The sequence below is a fragment of the Arachis hypogaea genome, chromosome 5, assembly GCF_003086295.3.
Source record: "Arachis hypogaea cultivar Tifrunner chromosome 5, arahy.Tifrunner.gnm2.J5K5, whole genome shotgun sequence".
NCBI lineage: Eukaryota > Viridiplantae > Streptophyta > Magnoliopsida > Fabales > Fabaceae > Arachis > Arachis hypogaea.
The window spans coordinates 79244850-79262120 of NC_092040.1; the positions used below are offsets into that span (position 1 = coordinate 79244850).

The 17271-nt window shown below is 29.6% G+C and overlaps 1 protein-coding gene across 1 annotated transcript; it reads left to right on the forward strand.

The window, feature by feature from the left end:
• The first annotated feature begins 7492 nt into the window (after positions 1 to 7492).
• Positions 7493 to 11351, forward strand: LOC112803615 (protein FAR1-RELATED SEQUENCE 5-like). The gene is made up of 5 exons (XM_025847100.1): positions 7493 to 7600; positions 8578 to 9320; positions 9425 to 9516; positions 9976 to 10943; positions 11298 to 11351. Exons 1-5 carry the CDS (start codon positions 7493 to 7495, stop codon positions 11349 to 11351), a joined length of 1965 nt encoding a protein of 654 aa, XP_025702885.1.
• The last annotated feature ends 5920 nt before the right edge of the window (positions 11352 to 17271 follow it).

Genomic DNA, 17271 nt, shown 5'->3' on the forward strand with positions numbered 1-17271 from the left:
TTCTATTTTTACGCTTCTAATCATTTTTTTGTCTTAATATTTTGTTCTCATCAATTTCTATATTTTATTTTAGGTGAACTTTGTAGTTCAAATATAATCATTCATGTCATTATTAAATGTTATGAAATTGACTTGATATTAACAATAAATAATTCAAAAAAAGTATTTTTTTTGGGAATAATCCACCTAAATTCAAATTGTTACGTTAAACAGATGATGATAAATATTTTTATATTAGATTTGTTATAAAAGAAACTTATAGAAATGTTATATTATACGATATAATTTGATTATATATTCTTTTATCTTCAATCTAAATTATTTGAATTGGCATACTATTTATTTTTAAATTTAATTAAATATCTAAATATCTTATAATTTAATATAATTTAATTTATATAAATATATGACTTTTAATATTTATGTAATAAATTCTAGAGATATTTTTATAATTTATAATTTTTTATCTGTATATTTAACTTTTAATAATATTTTTTATTTATTAATATATTATTTCATACTTATATATATATATATATATATATATATTTAATTTTATAATTTTAAATTATTGTATAAATATTAATTATATTTCTATTATTTAAGTATTAATAATGCGTTAGGAATTTTTTATTGTATAAGTTACTTCGAGAAAAAAATAATAAAATTTTATTTATAAAAATTTAAATTTGAGCATTTATTATGATTAACCTCAAATTTTAATTTATTTTTTATATTATATAAATATTAAATTTTTTTATTAAATATTTATTTGTTTATGATAGAATATTATATATAACTTTTATATTGGAAAAAAATTTCAAGTGCTACACAAATGATATATTTTAGGTAATTGTATATTTTTTATTATTTTAAAATCATTATATATTTTTAGAATTATTTAATTATGTTTATTCTTTTAAAAGGATTATCATTATTAGAGACCAATTAATGTTTATAATAGTCTAAAATTAAAAAAATATAAAATATAAAATATTAATACTCTGAATTTTCGAAGTATAAATCTTAAAATAAATATATGTGATTATGATTAATGGTTATAATTGGAGGTTTTTATTTTATTCTAATTTTTTCAAAACATATCTGCCTTATTTAAGTTTTATTTTTTTATTGGTTGCTTTTTTTTGGTATACTTAACTATCATTAGTTTATATCAATTAAAATTTATACCTTGAATTAAATAGTCACGTGGCTTAAAAATGAACAAACAAATATTTTTATTTTTAATAAAAATTTATGTGGCTTTAACTTTTTTTTGTTCATCACATCTTATATTTTTACTATATTTATAAGAGAATTTTTATTCAAATTAGGAATGTTTTTTAATTATTTTTCTTTCTTTTAGTTTTAAATATTATTTACTAATATAATAAAAAAGTAAAAAAAATAATAATTACTCACATAATTAAAATAGGCATCCTAATATATACATGATATTATGTATATCAAGAATTATTATACAAAATAAATAATTATTTATTTTTTATAATTACTATTTATATAATTTATTACATAATTTTCCCCACCTAATATCAATATTTAATGAATATAAGATACAAAATATTATTTATATTATGTAACATACAAAACAAATATCTTAAGTCGTCATTTAGAACAAGAAGTATAATAGTGCAAATACTTTCTTACTTATCTATTCTATTTAACATATCTAAATATTTATTATAGGATATTACACTTTTATTATTTTGATTCTCTTAGCACCTATAAATACCCTTCTTCTATATTGTATCATTCTACACAACTTGAATATACACAAATCTTTTCTCTACTTCTCTAATAAATACAATTTAATTTAGTTAAAAGTTCATTATTTTATAGTCTTCTATAAACATGACAAAATAAAATTATAAAAATAATCTTTTTATTACTTTGGATATTTTAACTCTTTTTTCTTTTTTTTTCTTTACGTGTAATTTTGTTTTGCGTTAACTTTGTTTATTTAATGATGAAATATACTCATGTTAATTCTATCATATAATAATTTATTTTTCTCTTATGACCTATATATTTTGATTTGTTAGTTACTATTGATCTTGCTGTTTTCATTTTCTTGAATTGTTCCCTTTTTTTATGACTTTATAATTTAAATAAAAAACCAAAGAAAGAAAAAAAACGATGGCCAAAAGCAGAGGCTAGAAGCCTAAAGCAGCAATATCATTCCTCAACATTATTATTGTTAATATGAACTTTATTATTTCTTTTCTAACATTTTTTATTATAAGCTTCATTTCTTTTTTTATTATTATTAATGCTTTTATTATTTTCTTCACTAATTATAAATCTTCTTATAATAACTTTTTGATAGAATATTTTTTTGGTCTAATAGATTTTTTCATATTTTTTGTCAAAAATAATTTATATTAGGAGAAAAAAGGATATACAAATTAAATTTTATAATTTAAATTTAAATAAGATGTGTAAAGGTGAATTCATTTGGTAAATTTAAACTCTTTGTATTATCGTCACTGAAAATTTTAAATACTATTAGAAATTTCTAGATATTTTTTATCTTACTGTTCTTAAATTATACATTATATCGTGTATTTGAAAAGTTTTATCTTTTTTGAAATAAGTGTGACATTATATACTTTTTTAGATACAAAGGGATAATGAAGTTAAAGTAAGTAACAAAATTGATTATATAATAAGATACAAATTTTTTATAATTTCTAGCACAATCGACAAATTTTTAGTTTCAAAATAAATTTTTATTCTATTTTTTATATTTTATTTGATTTTTTACAATTTTTTTATTTTTTTAATTAATTATGATTGTATTAATTCATCACAAATTTTTGTTTTGTAGAAAAAAATTATCAATCATAAAATACAGAAGACTTAATCAAAAAATTTAAAAAATTTTGATTAGTCACAAAATAAAAAATTATGAATTGTGCTTTAATTATGTTATAAAATACAAATTGGATCTATTTAAAATTAGTTCTTTTACCATTAATGTTAACTTAAATTATAATAAGGTAAAAAGTAAAAATTGTATATAATAATTTAATTTAATTATTTATACTACTAAAATTATTCTTTATTATATCCTATTCATTTTTATTCATTGGTGATCTTTGATTGTCTATTTTAAATAAAAATTTGAATTGATTGAATTAATTTTTTGTCAATCAGTAATTTAATTATTGTGACATTTGCTTTACTCAGTAATTTTTTTAAATTTATTTAATCTGATTAATCATCTCTTTCTTATTTTTATGCTAATTTAACTAATTAAAGTTAATAAATTTTAGTTATTTTAATTATTGCAACTTTTTACCCTAATAATGTATTTCAATTAATGCATTAATATAATTTTAATATTTATATATCATTAATAATAATAATCTCACTTTAAAGTGACGTTTTATCCCCAAAATATATATATATATATATATATATATATATATATATATATATATATATACTACTTTTTTATATGATTGGATTAGACATATTTATATTTAATTTATTTGATTACTTAATTAGAATTAATTATATTAAAAGATTAGATTAAGATTATGATAGACTAATTATATTGTTATTAATTAATTATATTAAAAAATTAAGATTATGATGGATTATCATTATTTTATTATTTTTTATTTTTTATATTAATTCAGATATTTAATTTTATTATTATTATTTTTTATTCTCTTATTCTATATATTTATTCTCATAAATCTTGCTAAATTAAACAAGGTACTCTGTATCTTCTTTTCATTTTTCTTTTATATACACATAAAATTTATTAAATTATTTTTCTTCTATCTAATAATTTTGTTTTTCTTCTATTTATATTTCTTTCTTTCAATATTTTTTTGGTTCTTATTTTTCTAAATTTTACTTTAATTTATGTATTTGTTTTTATTACACCTAATATTTTTTATTTATGTATAATATATATTCTTATATATGTTATAGAAATATGATTTGATTCCATTAACCAGCCAATGAAAAATCTAAAGCTAAAGATAGCACAAAAATATATTCATAAATATTTTACTTTTTTAACTAAAAAATATAATATTTTTTGCCATATTTATTAAAATTCTAAGTTAAATATGAATATTGATTTTTGAAATAGAATAAATATATTTTAAATTTGTTGCATCTAAAAATAATATTCTATCAATGTTAGAATTATTTAGATGGATAAGTGATAGTGAATATAGAATTATTTAAGATGGATAGAACTAAGTACATTTTTTTATTAAAAATACGAATTTAAAAATATTATATTCAATTCTCAATAGTCAATCTCACATTGAACCATTGTATGTTCAAAAAATTTTTGAAGAAATAAAATAATTTTAGTTATATAATTTTTTGTAAAATTTTAATTAATTCAAGATATTTATTATCATTGATTTAAAAAAGTAAATTGAAATGACAATTTAATATTTTTATACTCTTTAAATATTATTTATTTATTTATTTTTCTAGCATTTTTTATCATCCAATGATCACATTAATATCATTTAATTTACTAAAATTATTTATCATCATTTGATTGAATAAAAATTCTATTTTATCTGAAAATTTTAGGTTTTCTCAACCTTAAGATCATCCATGTTAAATCATTAAGAAATATAGTTGAGAGCGCGAAGCGTCCCTTCATTCCCGAGCATAATCGAGATCAGAGAGCTTGACTCTTCTGGTTCTTTGATCTTCGTCAACCAAAACCTTCTGTATCTCTGATAGGGCTGAATTATAACTCCACCGTGGGAAAAGAGCTAAGGAGGCGAATTTGATGTGTTGGAGACCAAAATTATAAAGTCATTATTTATATTTGAGTGTGCCACTCATTAAACCTTAAAACTCAAATAAAATAGTATCTATAGTTTTAATCTCCTTTATCCAAATCAAAAGTAATTATAACTTATTTAATTCAACATTTATGACAATAAACGAGATCACCGTTGTATAAGTCATTTAATGTGAAATTACTTAATTTGTGATTATCATTAATATATGTATTGTCCATAAATATATTAATAAATAATAATTTCCTAACAATCTTCCACTTGGTCTATACGTATATATTTTCTTGAGATAATCACATCTTATAAATTTTATGAGCATATATGAATGTTATTTTCCTGATTACTTTAATAATCTGGTCTATAATGATCGCCATATTAAAATACTCAACCACATAGATCAAATTTGAATGAAAATATTTAGAAATTACATGTAAAAATGATCTCATGCATGCCTATTTCTAACTGGTCCAGCTTGAATAAAAATTCTATTTTATTTGGTTACAGACTCAAATAAAACTGCAATGGCAATGCCCGCGCTCATAGTGACTAAGTGATGAGTCTGTGGAAGAAGACGAGAAGAACTTAGCAGACCCAGAGAGAGAGAGAGAGAGAGAGAGAGAGAGAGAGAGAGAGAGAGAGAGAGAAATTACATATAAAAATGATCTCATGCATGCCTATTTCTAACTGGTCCAGCTTGAATAAAAATTCTATTTTATTTGGTGACAGACTCAAATAAAACTGCAATGGCAATGCCCGCGCTCATAGTGACTAAGTGATGAGTCTGTGGAAGAAGACGAGAAGAACTTAGCAGACCCAGAGAGAGAGAGAGAGAGAGAGAGAGAGAGAGAGAGAGAGAGAGAGGGGAATTTACCTAGAGAAAAGGAACTCGGCAGGAGAAAGGTGGCAATGGGCTCAAAAGCGACGAAAATGGGATAAGCAGCGATGGCGACATGAGCTGTGAAAGAAGATGGGAGCTATAAAGGGTTAGGCGGCGATGGGCTTAGCAACGACGATGACGAGAGCTATGAAGTTTTTTATGAAGAAGAAGACTTTGGGTGAAGATGATTGGATTTCTCTTGCATAGCTATAGAGTATGGACTAAAGTTGTGAATCACTGAATCTGTGATGTAAGGCAAATTCTAATTCCTAAAAAGTGTTTATATGTATATATCCGAGACAGGTACACCCTAAACCCGACCATGCTCTTCCCTGAGCAAAATCTATCCTGACTCGGGTCAAGTTATTACTCTTCCCAACTGGGTTTGGATTGGTCGGGTACCCGCGTAGTCGGGTACTCCTGTCAAGTTTAACCACGTATTGATACTCCATTTATTAAGGGTTTACCGCTAGCCAATGGATTGCTACACATAAGTCGAGATTCGAACTCCTAATAATTGTTTAGGCAGACGAGTGAGAATGATGATCACTCAACAAATTCAAATTGATTAAGACAAATACTAATTATTTTTAATATTTTAATATTAAAATCCTAAAAGTTTGATTTTAATTATAATTTTGTAAAATATTTATAATAATAATTACTATATATATTTTATTTAAATTTTAATAAAATTCTTTATATAATTTTATCTATTATCTCGTACAGGATACGGAACATACACTAGTTTTAATTAATTTACCAATGATAAATTAATAAGTGGTTAAAAATGTATCTGAAAACAAAATAAATCTAGTCATAATGATTAGTATAGCTAGGATTAATCCTTATTAGATAATTACTAATGTGGTAATTTCTTAACTACTTGTTTTTATCATATTTTGTAAAAATAGATATTTATACCAATTTATGCAATAACAGTTTCACATTGTATCATTGCTCCAAAATATATGTAAATATATATTACCGATTAAATTTCATTTTGGTATTCACAAGCATGAATTAATGGCATTAAATATTATCCTATCATTTATTACTAGTTGCAATTATTACCAAGACTTGTATTTATTACTTATTTAGTGTTTATTCTTGCATTTATTACTGCTAATAATTTATTATCATTAATGTCTTATTATTTCTAATAATTATCACTATTTATTATTTATTTACTTAAAGAAATAAATTAAAAATAGGTGGTTAAGATTAATCTTGAGATATAATTACTAAAGGAAAAAGTTTGGTAACCAAAATTTTTCAGCCATAATCAGCCAAAACTTTCCATATTTTACTTCATTTATATCACTTAATAACAATTTTATTTTTTACTTCACTCTCTTATCATTCTACTTATCACCGTTCATTCTACTTATCACTGTTCTTATCAAATCTGCTAATTAATGATATTAATTAGAAAATCATATCCTTTTTATTAGGCACTATTGTAATCAATACTTAATATTCCTTTTTATAATTTGATTTTTATATATAAAAATACAATAAAGATTAATAATAATTATATTTAAGAACGGTAATTATAATATCAATTACATTAAATAATTGCAATTGATTCTTTGTCCGTTATGGTATTTATCATCAATTATTGGGGATATGAAACATGAAACCTATCCTAATATATACTTTATGTTAATTCAATCATATTCATTCAAAAATCACAAGAATAACACCATTGCAAGCACAATAGTGTATAAGCCAAGAAATTTTACAAGAAATTATTTTTATCATTGTAATTTGTATGGCAATTGATTTCGACCTTAATACAGTACCTATGGCAGAAGGTGCTGAAGAATTTGTACAACAGACGAACTCACCCAGTGAAATTGTTGCCAGTCAATCAATTTCTGAGAATATAGAAAACTACACTAGCTCTGATGAGGTATGGTAATAACTTGGATTATTTTTTTATGTATTTTTTAGCACTTTAGTTATATGCGTAACATTCTTGATCATTATTTGTTTGCTATTTATCTCAAAAAAAAATTATTTGCACCGGCAAATAAGTTTTAGCATCATCACAAACAATATAACCAAGACTATCATATATCATCACGCTTTCGTACACATAGCATTCATTGATATTCTAATTAATTTAGAATTTCATTCAATTCTCAAATTGTTTTTACCTTTAATTTTGCCAAAGAATTACAAAATAATTTTTTAAATCAAAATTCGAGTTAATAAAAATATTGAAAAACAACTTTGGACTTATTCTATAATCTAATTATTTAAAATAAAATGCTTTTCAGAGAAAATTTATTTGAAAGATTTTAAAACAAAATCTGGAGAAATAGAAGCTATGGTCCCTACTATTTCTTCCGCCTTATTCCTCTTTCATTTTCATAAATATGTTTTTTTTTGTCGTTTATGCCTTTGATAATTGATATCTTTTATTATTATTATCATTATCATTATTATTATTATTATTATTATTATTATTATTATTATTATTATTATTATTATTGGAACACATAAGCAACCCTTGCGCCTGTTCTCCAAAAGAAACGTTAGGACATAGATGTTTTCATCCTCTTGTCTGTGTTTTAATTTAAATGAGAGATAAATCATAGAAATAAGTATTTTGATGAACAATAACTTTTTTATAATATTTAATTTTAAATTACTTAAAATATTCTAGAGAATTTAAATAAAAAAATAAAAAATATACGTAAATCCAAAAATAATTACATGAAGTTAACATCTACGTTAACATACATAATAAAACGAAATTAGGACCTAAAAGTATAGTATTGTGTTTTATTTGTTATACTCGATAGTGAAATTAGCCACTTTTGTATAGTTAACTATTATGTAGAGTTTCATTTGTTTTTTTTTCTTTCTTTGTTTTTTTTCCAGGTCATAAACCAAGCCATTGGTGACGAGGAGGTAGATCCCGAGGTGGGAATGTGCTTCGGCACATTAGAAGATGCGCGTGCATATTATTACCGATATGCGGCTAGAACTGGATTTGTCGTCAAAATAAGAACCACCGGCTGGGAGACCATAAACGATCAGAGGGTGGTTGTTAATCAAGCTTTGCATTGTAACAGAGATGGATACCGCACATCCCGTGTAAAGGCACCCCAGAGAAGGAAAACAGTGGCCTCAACAAACTGCAAAGCCCGTTGCTATTTGGCATTAGATAAAATGACAGGGCAGTGGAGAATTTCTCGAGTAGAGGTATCTCACTCACACCCGCTTAATCCGAAGCTATCTGGCATGTTCTCAGCAAACCGTCAGCTAAGTATGCATGTGAAGGACCTGATACAGCAAAATGACCAAGCTGGCATTAGACCGAGTAAGACGTACCAGGCACTAGCCAATGCAGTCGGTGGCCCTGCCAACCTCACCTTTACAGAGAAGGATGTTAGAAATTACATTAGTCGTCACTTACGCATTTCCGGGGATGAGACGGATCCAAAAGAGTTACTTAAGCACTTCTCACGGATGAAGGAGCTCAATCCAAGCTTTTTCTTTGAAATAGATGTGGATGAAAACCATAGCATTAGAAATGTGTTTTGGGCCGATGCTCGGTGTAGAGCTGCATGGGAATATTTTGGTGATGTCGTGACGTTTGACACTACTTACAAGACTAATAGGTATGGAATTATTATTTTTCTGTTGTACTTAATTAGACTTTTTTCCATCCACGGCATTTGGAGTTTCCACCTACATATCATGTTTTTATATTTTTATTTTTTAGGTACGACGTGCCGTTTGGGTCTTTCGTAGGTGTCAACCACCATGGGATGTCTACGCTTCTTGGGTGCGCATTATTGCGGAATGAGGACACTCGTACATTCGAATGGCTTTTTCGTACTTGGTTGAAGTGTATGGGTAAGGCCCCCATATGTGTTATAACAGACCAATCGCTGCAGATGCGTTCTGCATTAGAGACCACATTACCACACACACGCCATAGATGGTGCATATGGCATATCCTAAACAAGATACCAAACAAGCTGGTAGGTTACCGTCATTTCGATCAGCTCATCACATGCATGAAGAGGATTGTGTTTGAATCCAAATCTAAGGACTCATTTGAGAGAGATTGGCACGATTTTATTGAAGAGTATGACCTCCACAATTCTAGGTGGCTAAATGGTAGTATAATCTTCTGGTTCCTTGCTGCCTCTGTGTGGCTACTGTATAGATGTTATTTTATAGTCATTATGGATGTTGCACTTAGAGGTTAACCGATGCTATTTTTGTTTTTTTTTTTTGCATTTTTTGGTTTTTCCTGTTCATTTGCAGATATGTTTGCTGACCGACACATGTGGGTGCCAGTATTTTTCAAGGATGAATTCTGGGCTGGCATGAGGAGCACACAGCGTAGTGAGAGCATGCATTCAGTTTTTGATAAGTACTTAAATAGTAAGAGCTCTTTGTTGCAATTTGTTCGCCAATACCAAAACTGTGTTATAGACAAGGAGCAAAAGGAGCTTGAGTGTGACGCTGCTGATTTAAGGGGTATTATCCCTTGTGTTTCCAGCTCACCAATAGAGAAGCAGTTCCAGAGAGAATATACAAACTCCATGTTTCGAGACGTTCAGGATCAATTTATAAAAAAGGCCGATTGTGACATCTCCTTAATCAACCATCATGGCACAAGTATAGTTTGTGAAGTTGACCAACAAAAGATGGTGTTTGACATGTCAGTGTACATCAGATACCAAGTCGTGTATTGCTCGCAATCATCAGACGTTCAATGTGATTGCTTTATGTTCCAATCGAATGGTATTCTATGCTGCCACAGTCTTGCTGTTCTTCTACATTTTCGTGTGACATCAGTGTCCTCACAATACATTCTATCCCGATGGAGTAAGAATGTTAGTCGGAGACACACATACATCAGGAGTAGCATTGACATGGACCGTTCTGATGAAAGCATGACAATTTTTAGGCAATTGTGTTCTGATTTTTACAACATCGCTCAGGATTTTGTGGCTACTCCAGAGGTTGCTGCTATATTGCGTGGTGCCATGGACAGTGCTCGGGAGAAGCTCAGAGAACACAAGGAATTCGAGCATCAAGCTGCACATGTACCAAGTGCGATTTACTCACATACGCATGATGAGTGTCCCGTTAGCATGGATGAGCTACATGGCCCACGTCGTGTTCCTACGCGAGGTCGTCCAACTTCCACCAGACTTGGGGTAGATCTGGAAAAATCTATTAAGAAGAGGGCACGCAAAAACAAGAACACTCACAATCACAATAAGGTAAATATGAGATCTACCCCCCTTTTCACGTTATTTGTTTATTTTAAGTTGGTTGAATGGATAATAAGTGATGATGTTATCTTTCAATATTATTTGTGTGTTAAGGGACCTAATGGTAATGCACAACCATCTCCTACAAATGTGGCAACTTCCTACAAAGATACGCGACCGGCTTGTTCAGAAATGACAGACAATTTGGCTATGCACTCTGGCTCCTTCATATCACTATTGAATTCATTCCATAACGCTGAACAATTGTGTATGTATATCTAGTGTATTTTTCATAGCATTAATGTCATGTCCATTTACTAATTGTTTTCTCTTTTGTTTTGTTTTTAATTTTTTTTTTCACAGGAAACATTCTTGGAGGATTCGAAGTTTAACATCACTACATATCATAAGCATTAGAGTTTAACAACTACTTTGTACTTTGCCCATGCTTCAATTTTATTTCAACTTCATTCTTTTACTCTTTGTTACCATTATTATTTGTTACTAATATTTAAAATAATAAATGTTTAGTTGATAATTTAATCATTACGATAATGTGGTGCAATACATGAAGTTTAAATTTGAATATCCAAAAGTATCCGTACATAGTAAGGTCTTTCTTTTATTATTTAAAAAATTAGACATCAAAAAGTCATATCCAGACATGTATTTTATTTACATCCAATAACATCCTTTAATTTATTAGAATAACATCCACGATCGAGCATTTATTGCTTGGGCATAAATATTTTTAGCTGCCTGTTAAGCATGGATAATTGTATATTGGAAAGATAATTCAAAATTCAGTCAACGTGTTCTCGATTTGAGCAAAAACAAGCCAAACATGTATAAAAAAATAAACTAATAATTTAAAAACAATTTTTTTATACATAAATATTAACTGGGATATTGAATTATTGTATTTTTTTTATCCAGTCCAAATCCAAAACCTTTCACAAATATTTCATGATAAAATCACTTAAATTCTGCAAGCATATCAACCGTAAATACACATAGCAACTCTAGTCCTAATCAATTGTTTGTGAATATATTTAGCCTGCTACCTAATATAGGTTTCCCTTTAAAAAAGATGCACCCGGTTTTGGTTTATATCCGATAACATCCATCTGTATATAAAAATAACATCCTCTAAATCCTGAAATCAAATTAACAAAAAACACACACCGACCAACTCTAATCTCAATTTATGGCTTATAGTTCCGTTTAGCTTTCTTAGCCAGTTCTGCCCTTCGAACCAGTGATCTTGTCCGTGGGTTCGTCCAAGGATCTTCAAGAGTTTTTTTCTTTCCCCTATCCTCCACATGACGACATGGTACATTGAGTACACCATCTACCTCACTCCTAGAGATGTTGTCTTTGCAAATTAGAATGTCAGTTACAATTTCTTTCCGAATTTGTTGCAGCTGGGCCTGTGGTCACATACAGATGTATTTGTGTTTGGTATAGAATACACTAAAGAAGCAAATATAAATCCAGCCAGCATAAGTAGAATTCATCCAAGAAGAGTTATTTATCAATTATTAAATACGCAAATAAGCATCAGCATATGTTTTGGATTTCACTAACCGTCGTCCAAATAGGCATATTCAATTCATCCTCTGCCAAGCTCTTTGGATCCCATATTTCCATCCATTTAATGACGTATACGCCACAGTCCCACCTATGCAACACAAATGACAAAAAGTCGTGCCAACATATTAAAATTTGTGTGGGTTGATTTTTTAATCCCTTCTTTGTTTTCACCTCTAGACTTACCCATTAGGCTGTTTTTGGAGCCTTGTTTCATAGCAACATTCATAGCCCTCAGCTATGAATACTACATTCGGGTCTACAATTGCTGCCAACTCTTGGAGAAGAAAGCCCTTCGACAAGCCAGAGAGAAAAAATTAGGGAGGAAAATAGAAGAAAAAAACATGGAACACCTAACACCCGAAAAAATATGCATCATCAAATCTATTTTCACTTACTACATATTTATCTATTTTCTCTCGGCACTCCGAGTGTGGGCCATTGTGCATAGAGTCTAACACCCATAGATTATCAGTCTTCCGGTGGAGTACATATAGCCACCAGTGATCATCTTGGCACACTGGAACAAACCACTTCATCGTTGAATAAAGCATGTTAGTATATAGTTATTTTTTCCATATTCTTGTAATGAAAAAATAGATTTTGTGTGTGGATTAGTAAGTATATAAATTACTGACGTAATCAACTTTTTTCGCTTTCTCCGCATCGAACCAGTGCTGCCCGCGGCCCATGAATTTGCTAAGAACAGGGACAAAACCAGTGTTCGTCCCGGCAAATCGTTCAATGTTATCATCAGTCAATATTATGGCCTGTAAACCCATTTTGCATTAGTTAAACACCTAAAGTAATAATTTAGAGTATCCTTCACCGAGGCAATTATGGTATTAATTAATATTAAGTGGGTAAGGAAAGATTGCACTAACCATTAGTCTCGGTGGAATACAATAAAAATGCGTGCAAAACCTTGCGTTGCTCGAAGTATTGAACATGGGACAGCAGTAATCAACCACCTGAATAGAGTAAACGTATTACATTTTCATGGCACTTTAATGCATAACACATACATAGCAATTTATTACAGTTTTTTTGTTTGCTCTTACCGTATCGCTTACTCTTCTACGCCATCCCAGTGATTGAAGATCCGCTCGCTGCAGCTGAACATCATCGCCATTGCGAATCCACGCAAGTGTGGTATTCTTTGCACCCCTCCGATCTGTCACCCACTTGTATATCCTGTTCATGTCATCACCTGTCGGCCTTGCAGCACCCCCAGATGGCATTAGTGTGTCCACCACAGCTTTTGTTTTTATGTTTTCTGGTGATTCAGGTTTCGGAGTCGCATTTTGATCATTTGTTACCGGAGATCTGGGCGGTGAGTCTGGTATGTGCATCTGAGTGATGCCAAGCGAGAATGACGGGATTGAAAAGTCTACTTGAGCTGGGTCTTCTGGTGCAACATACACTACCATTGCAAGCTCTCCGGATTTCCTGCACAGTCATTAACAATTAAGTGCTCTTAACTGAGTGCTCTTAACAATTAAGTGCTCTTATCTGAGCCAAAACTAAAATAAAGAAAGTTGTGTAACCAGCATAAAATTATATGGATAACATCTATTATTGATTAAACATTTCACCTCAAAAGAAGGAAAGAGTCAGAAGTAAAAGAGTCATGCAACTACTATAATCTTCAATAATTCGTATTATTGTTAAAATCATCTATCTAACTTGCCTTTGATTCGAAGGTCCTTCATCAACATTATCATCTATTCCGTTTTCAACAGGTGTGTCAGACATTGTCTCATCCCCTTTGGGCATTTCAGGACATATCCACCTCATACTCATAGTATTCCCCCTAATGGACCTGTTTTAGGACTCTTAAATAAATTAGAAGTTGAGCACCTATAAGTGATAATAACAAAAGACACCTGATACAAATATGAGTTAATCAAGTAAATGTAGTACGCTTAAATTCGTAAATGATGTTAAATCTAAAGTTTACCCAAAGCTTCTTCGTGCAGAATAAAGTAAAGAATGGATAGTAACATCCACATTGCCAACCAGTTAGCAACCATAATGCTAGAAAGATAACATCGGGTATGAGGCACGCATAACATCCGAATTTAAATGATAAAATATTAGATAATCAAACTCCTATTCAAGATAAATATACCAGTTACAACCCCTAATTTTGCCATTCTTCTCAAATAAGCACAATATTATACGTAGGTAACGTATATTAAAATTACTTTATATATGGTAAAATGTTATATGCAAACAAATATAATGATAAATTATGTCAACGCAGTTGCCCAAAAAAATTATGCTAGTATATTATTACAATGAGGCAAGTTAAAGCATTAAAACTTCATACGATAACTAAAAATTCAATAACTTGCCTTTCCTTTGAATGCCCGTCCTTAACATTATCATCTGTTGCATTTACCACTGGCATGTCGGCCAATGTCTCCTCCCCCGTAGGTATTTTGATACATGTCTTGTTCATAAACACTTTATCCCCCTCAATGCATCCGTTTTGTGAGGCTTGGCTACATTTTCTGTTTAAATAAATTGGAAGATGAACAACTATATATAAGTGATAATTAAAAAGGTCACCTAGCACAAATATAATCCGACCAAGTAATTCTAGTATACCCAAGTATAGTACAGAATGGTCAATAACTTCCGTAATTTAAATCAGTTAACATCCAGAGAGCCACACGAATAACATCAGGAGTATTATATACATAACATCCAAACTAATGAGACAAGATTTAGCTATTCATAATACTATTTAAAGTCACTAGTATTGGCATTACTTAACGGGAGAGGACACATGGTCATCAAATTTATTATGTTATAGAATTAATGCTAAAACAGGAAAAGATGTATTTACATGTGTAAGGTCTATTGCCATGCTCAAAATAAGTATCTCCAACAGTTTTTAAAATATAGATTTACCAGCTACAACATCAATATCACACTTCTAAAATTAGATAAATAATGAATTACTCTATACATGGTAAAACTTTATATATGATTAAAAAGACGCAAAATCTAAAAGATATTTATTTATGCTATAATAATATTAAAAAGACACAGGTTAGAGCAATAAAAGTTTATAACAAGTAATAAATCTTTGAATTGCCTTTTTTTGGAAGGTTGTTGATCAAATTCAGCAAGTGATGCATGGTCAGCTGGTATGTCGGTCTCGTTTTCATCTACCGTTGGAGCTTTTTTACGAGTCTTTCTATCAGACTTTGTTTTTTTCTTGATGCATCTTCTCTTTGATACACGATTGTACTTTTTCGGTGACCCATACATCTTTCCAATTAAATTTAGAAGCCCCTACAGTGGACAACATATAAGTTTTATTCACGTTAGAGCTTAAAAGGAGTGATCCGATTAACATATCTTTCACACTTATGTCTCACCGAGTGAGATGTGCTTTCCTCTTCATCCATCTTCTTCAGATCAACAAGCGACCAGTCTCTGATCCACGGTTCTCTCCCATTATATCTTCCTAAATCTCCATGCTTGTTAGCATGGAGATATATAATCTGAAAGTTATAGTAATTGCTATAAACAAGGTATACTATAAAATAACAAACAACAAATCAAAGGTTAGGGATATATGGCTCACCAATAATGCGAACATACATCCATCAACTGTTTTCTTCCCTACATCCTGAAACCTCAGAACTCCCTCAATTAAAAAATCATAAATGTACCTCGCCCAATACATCTTCCTTGGGTTCGATACATCAATGGCAGCGCGTATATGTATGTCTGAAACAGTGGCTTTCGGCGAGGGAAAGAAGAAACACTTGGCTATCAACATGATGAACTGTCTCCGGAAGTTGATTCTATCGACATCGGACTGTATCGAGCATGTGATAACATCCCTTTTCAAATCTGCTTGTGTCTTTCCTGTGAAGCTGTTAACAAGTCGGTGCTCTGCTGCTGTTTCTGGACTTTTGAAACTATCCCCTGCCAAGCACAAAATTGAGTCGATGCAGTACAAATATTTAATGGCTAATTTAACCGAAAACATATAGTCAACGAAAGTACTGTGGATAATTTTTTTCCCTTTTCTCCCTATTTTATTTCAGAATTGCGTACCATGGTTCGGTAGTCCAAAACACCGTGCAATTAATTCAACTGATATGGGAATTTTTCTTGTTCCGACGATTAAGGAATTCTCATCCCGACTATATGATGATGCTAATGCAACCATCATATCTTGGTTGACAGCCCATTCAGGCACATATTGCAGCCAGCCAAGTCCCATGTTCTGCACCTCCATTAGTTTCTCTCTGCCCGCGCCTGAGTCTAATTGCTTCATAACTGAAGCCACGCAACATGGTGAGCACCTAGATACTAGTGTTTTCTACACAAAAATTCATAATCAGCACAAAGTAACAACGAAGAAGAATGTGGGATTTAACATTTACTATCAAAACACAATATCCCAAGTTTATAGTTAATTCACCGCTAACCATCCAAGGTACCTTTTTTGGTCCAACATTTTTTTTTGCGATCTTCTTTCGGGATTGTTATTCTTCTGTGTCTCTTTTTTGCTCCTGGTACGAGCCATAGCTACTTCTTGTTTTTCGAACACCTGTTCACAAACAACTGCTATATATACTCAAATAACTCACTTAAATTAATCATTAACATACCAACATGTTTATCAATAGCGTAGATACGCCAATATTATTATTGTTTATAATTTATTAGACATCACGATGCCCAAACCCATTTGTCAGATCCCTTTGGCACACTTCAA

Bases quoted from the DNA above. Each gene is read 5' to 3' on its own strand.
- LOC112803615 (XM_025847100.1), top strand. From the start codon at position 7,493: ATGGCAGAAGGTGCTGAAGAATTTGTACAACAGACGAACTCACCCAGT. The intron at 9,321-9,424 runs GTATGGAATTAT...TTTATTTTTTAG, and splicing joins ACTACTTACAAGACTAATAG to GTACGACGTGCCGTTTGGGT. The intron at 10,944-11,297 runs GTAAATATGAGA...TTTTTTTCACAG, and splicing joins ACACTCACAATCACAATAAG to GAAACATTCTTGGAGGATTC.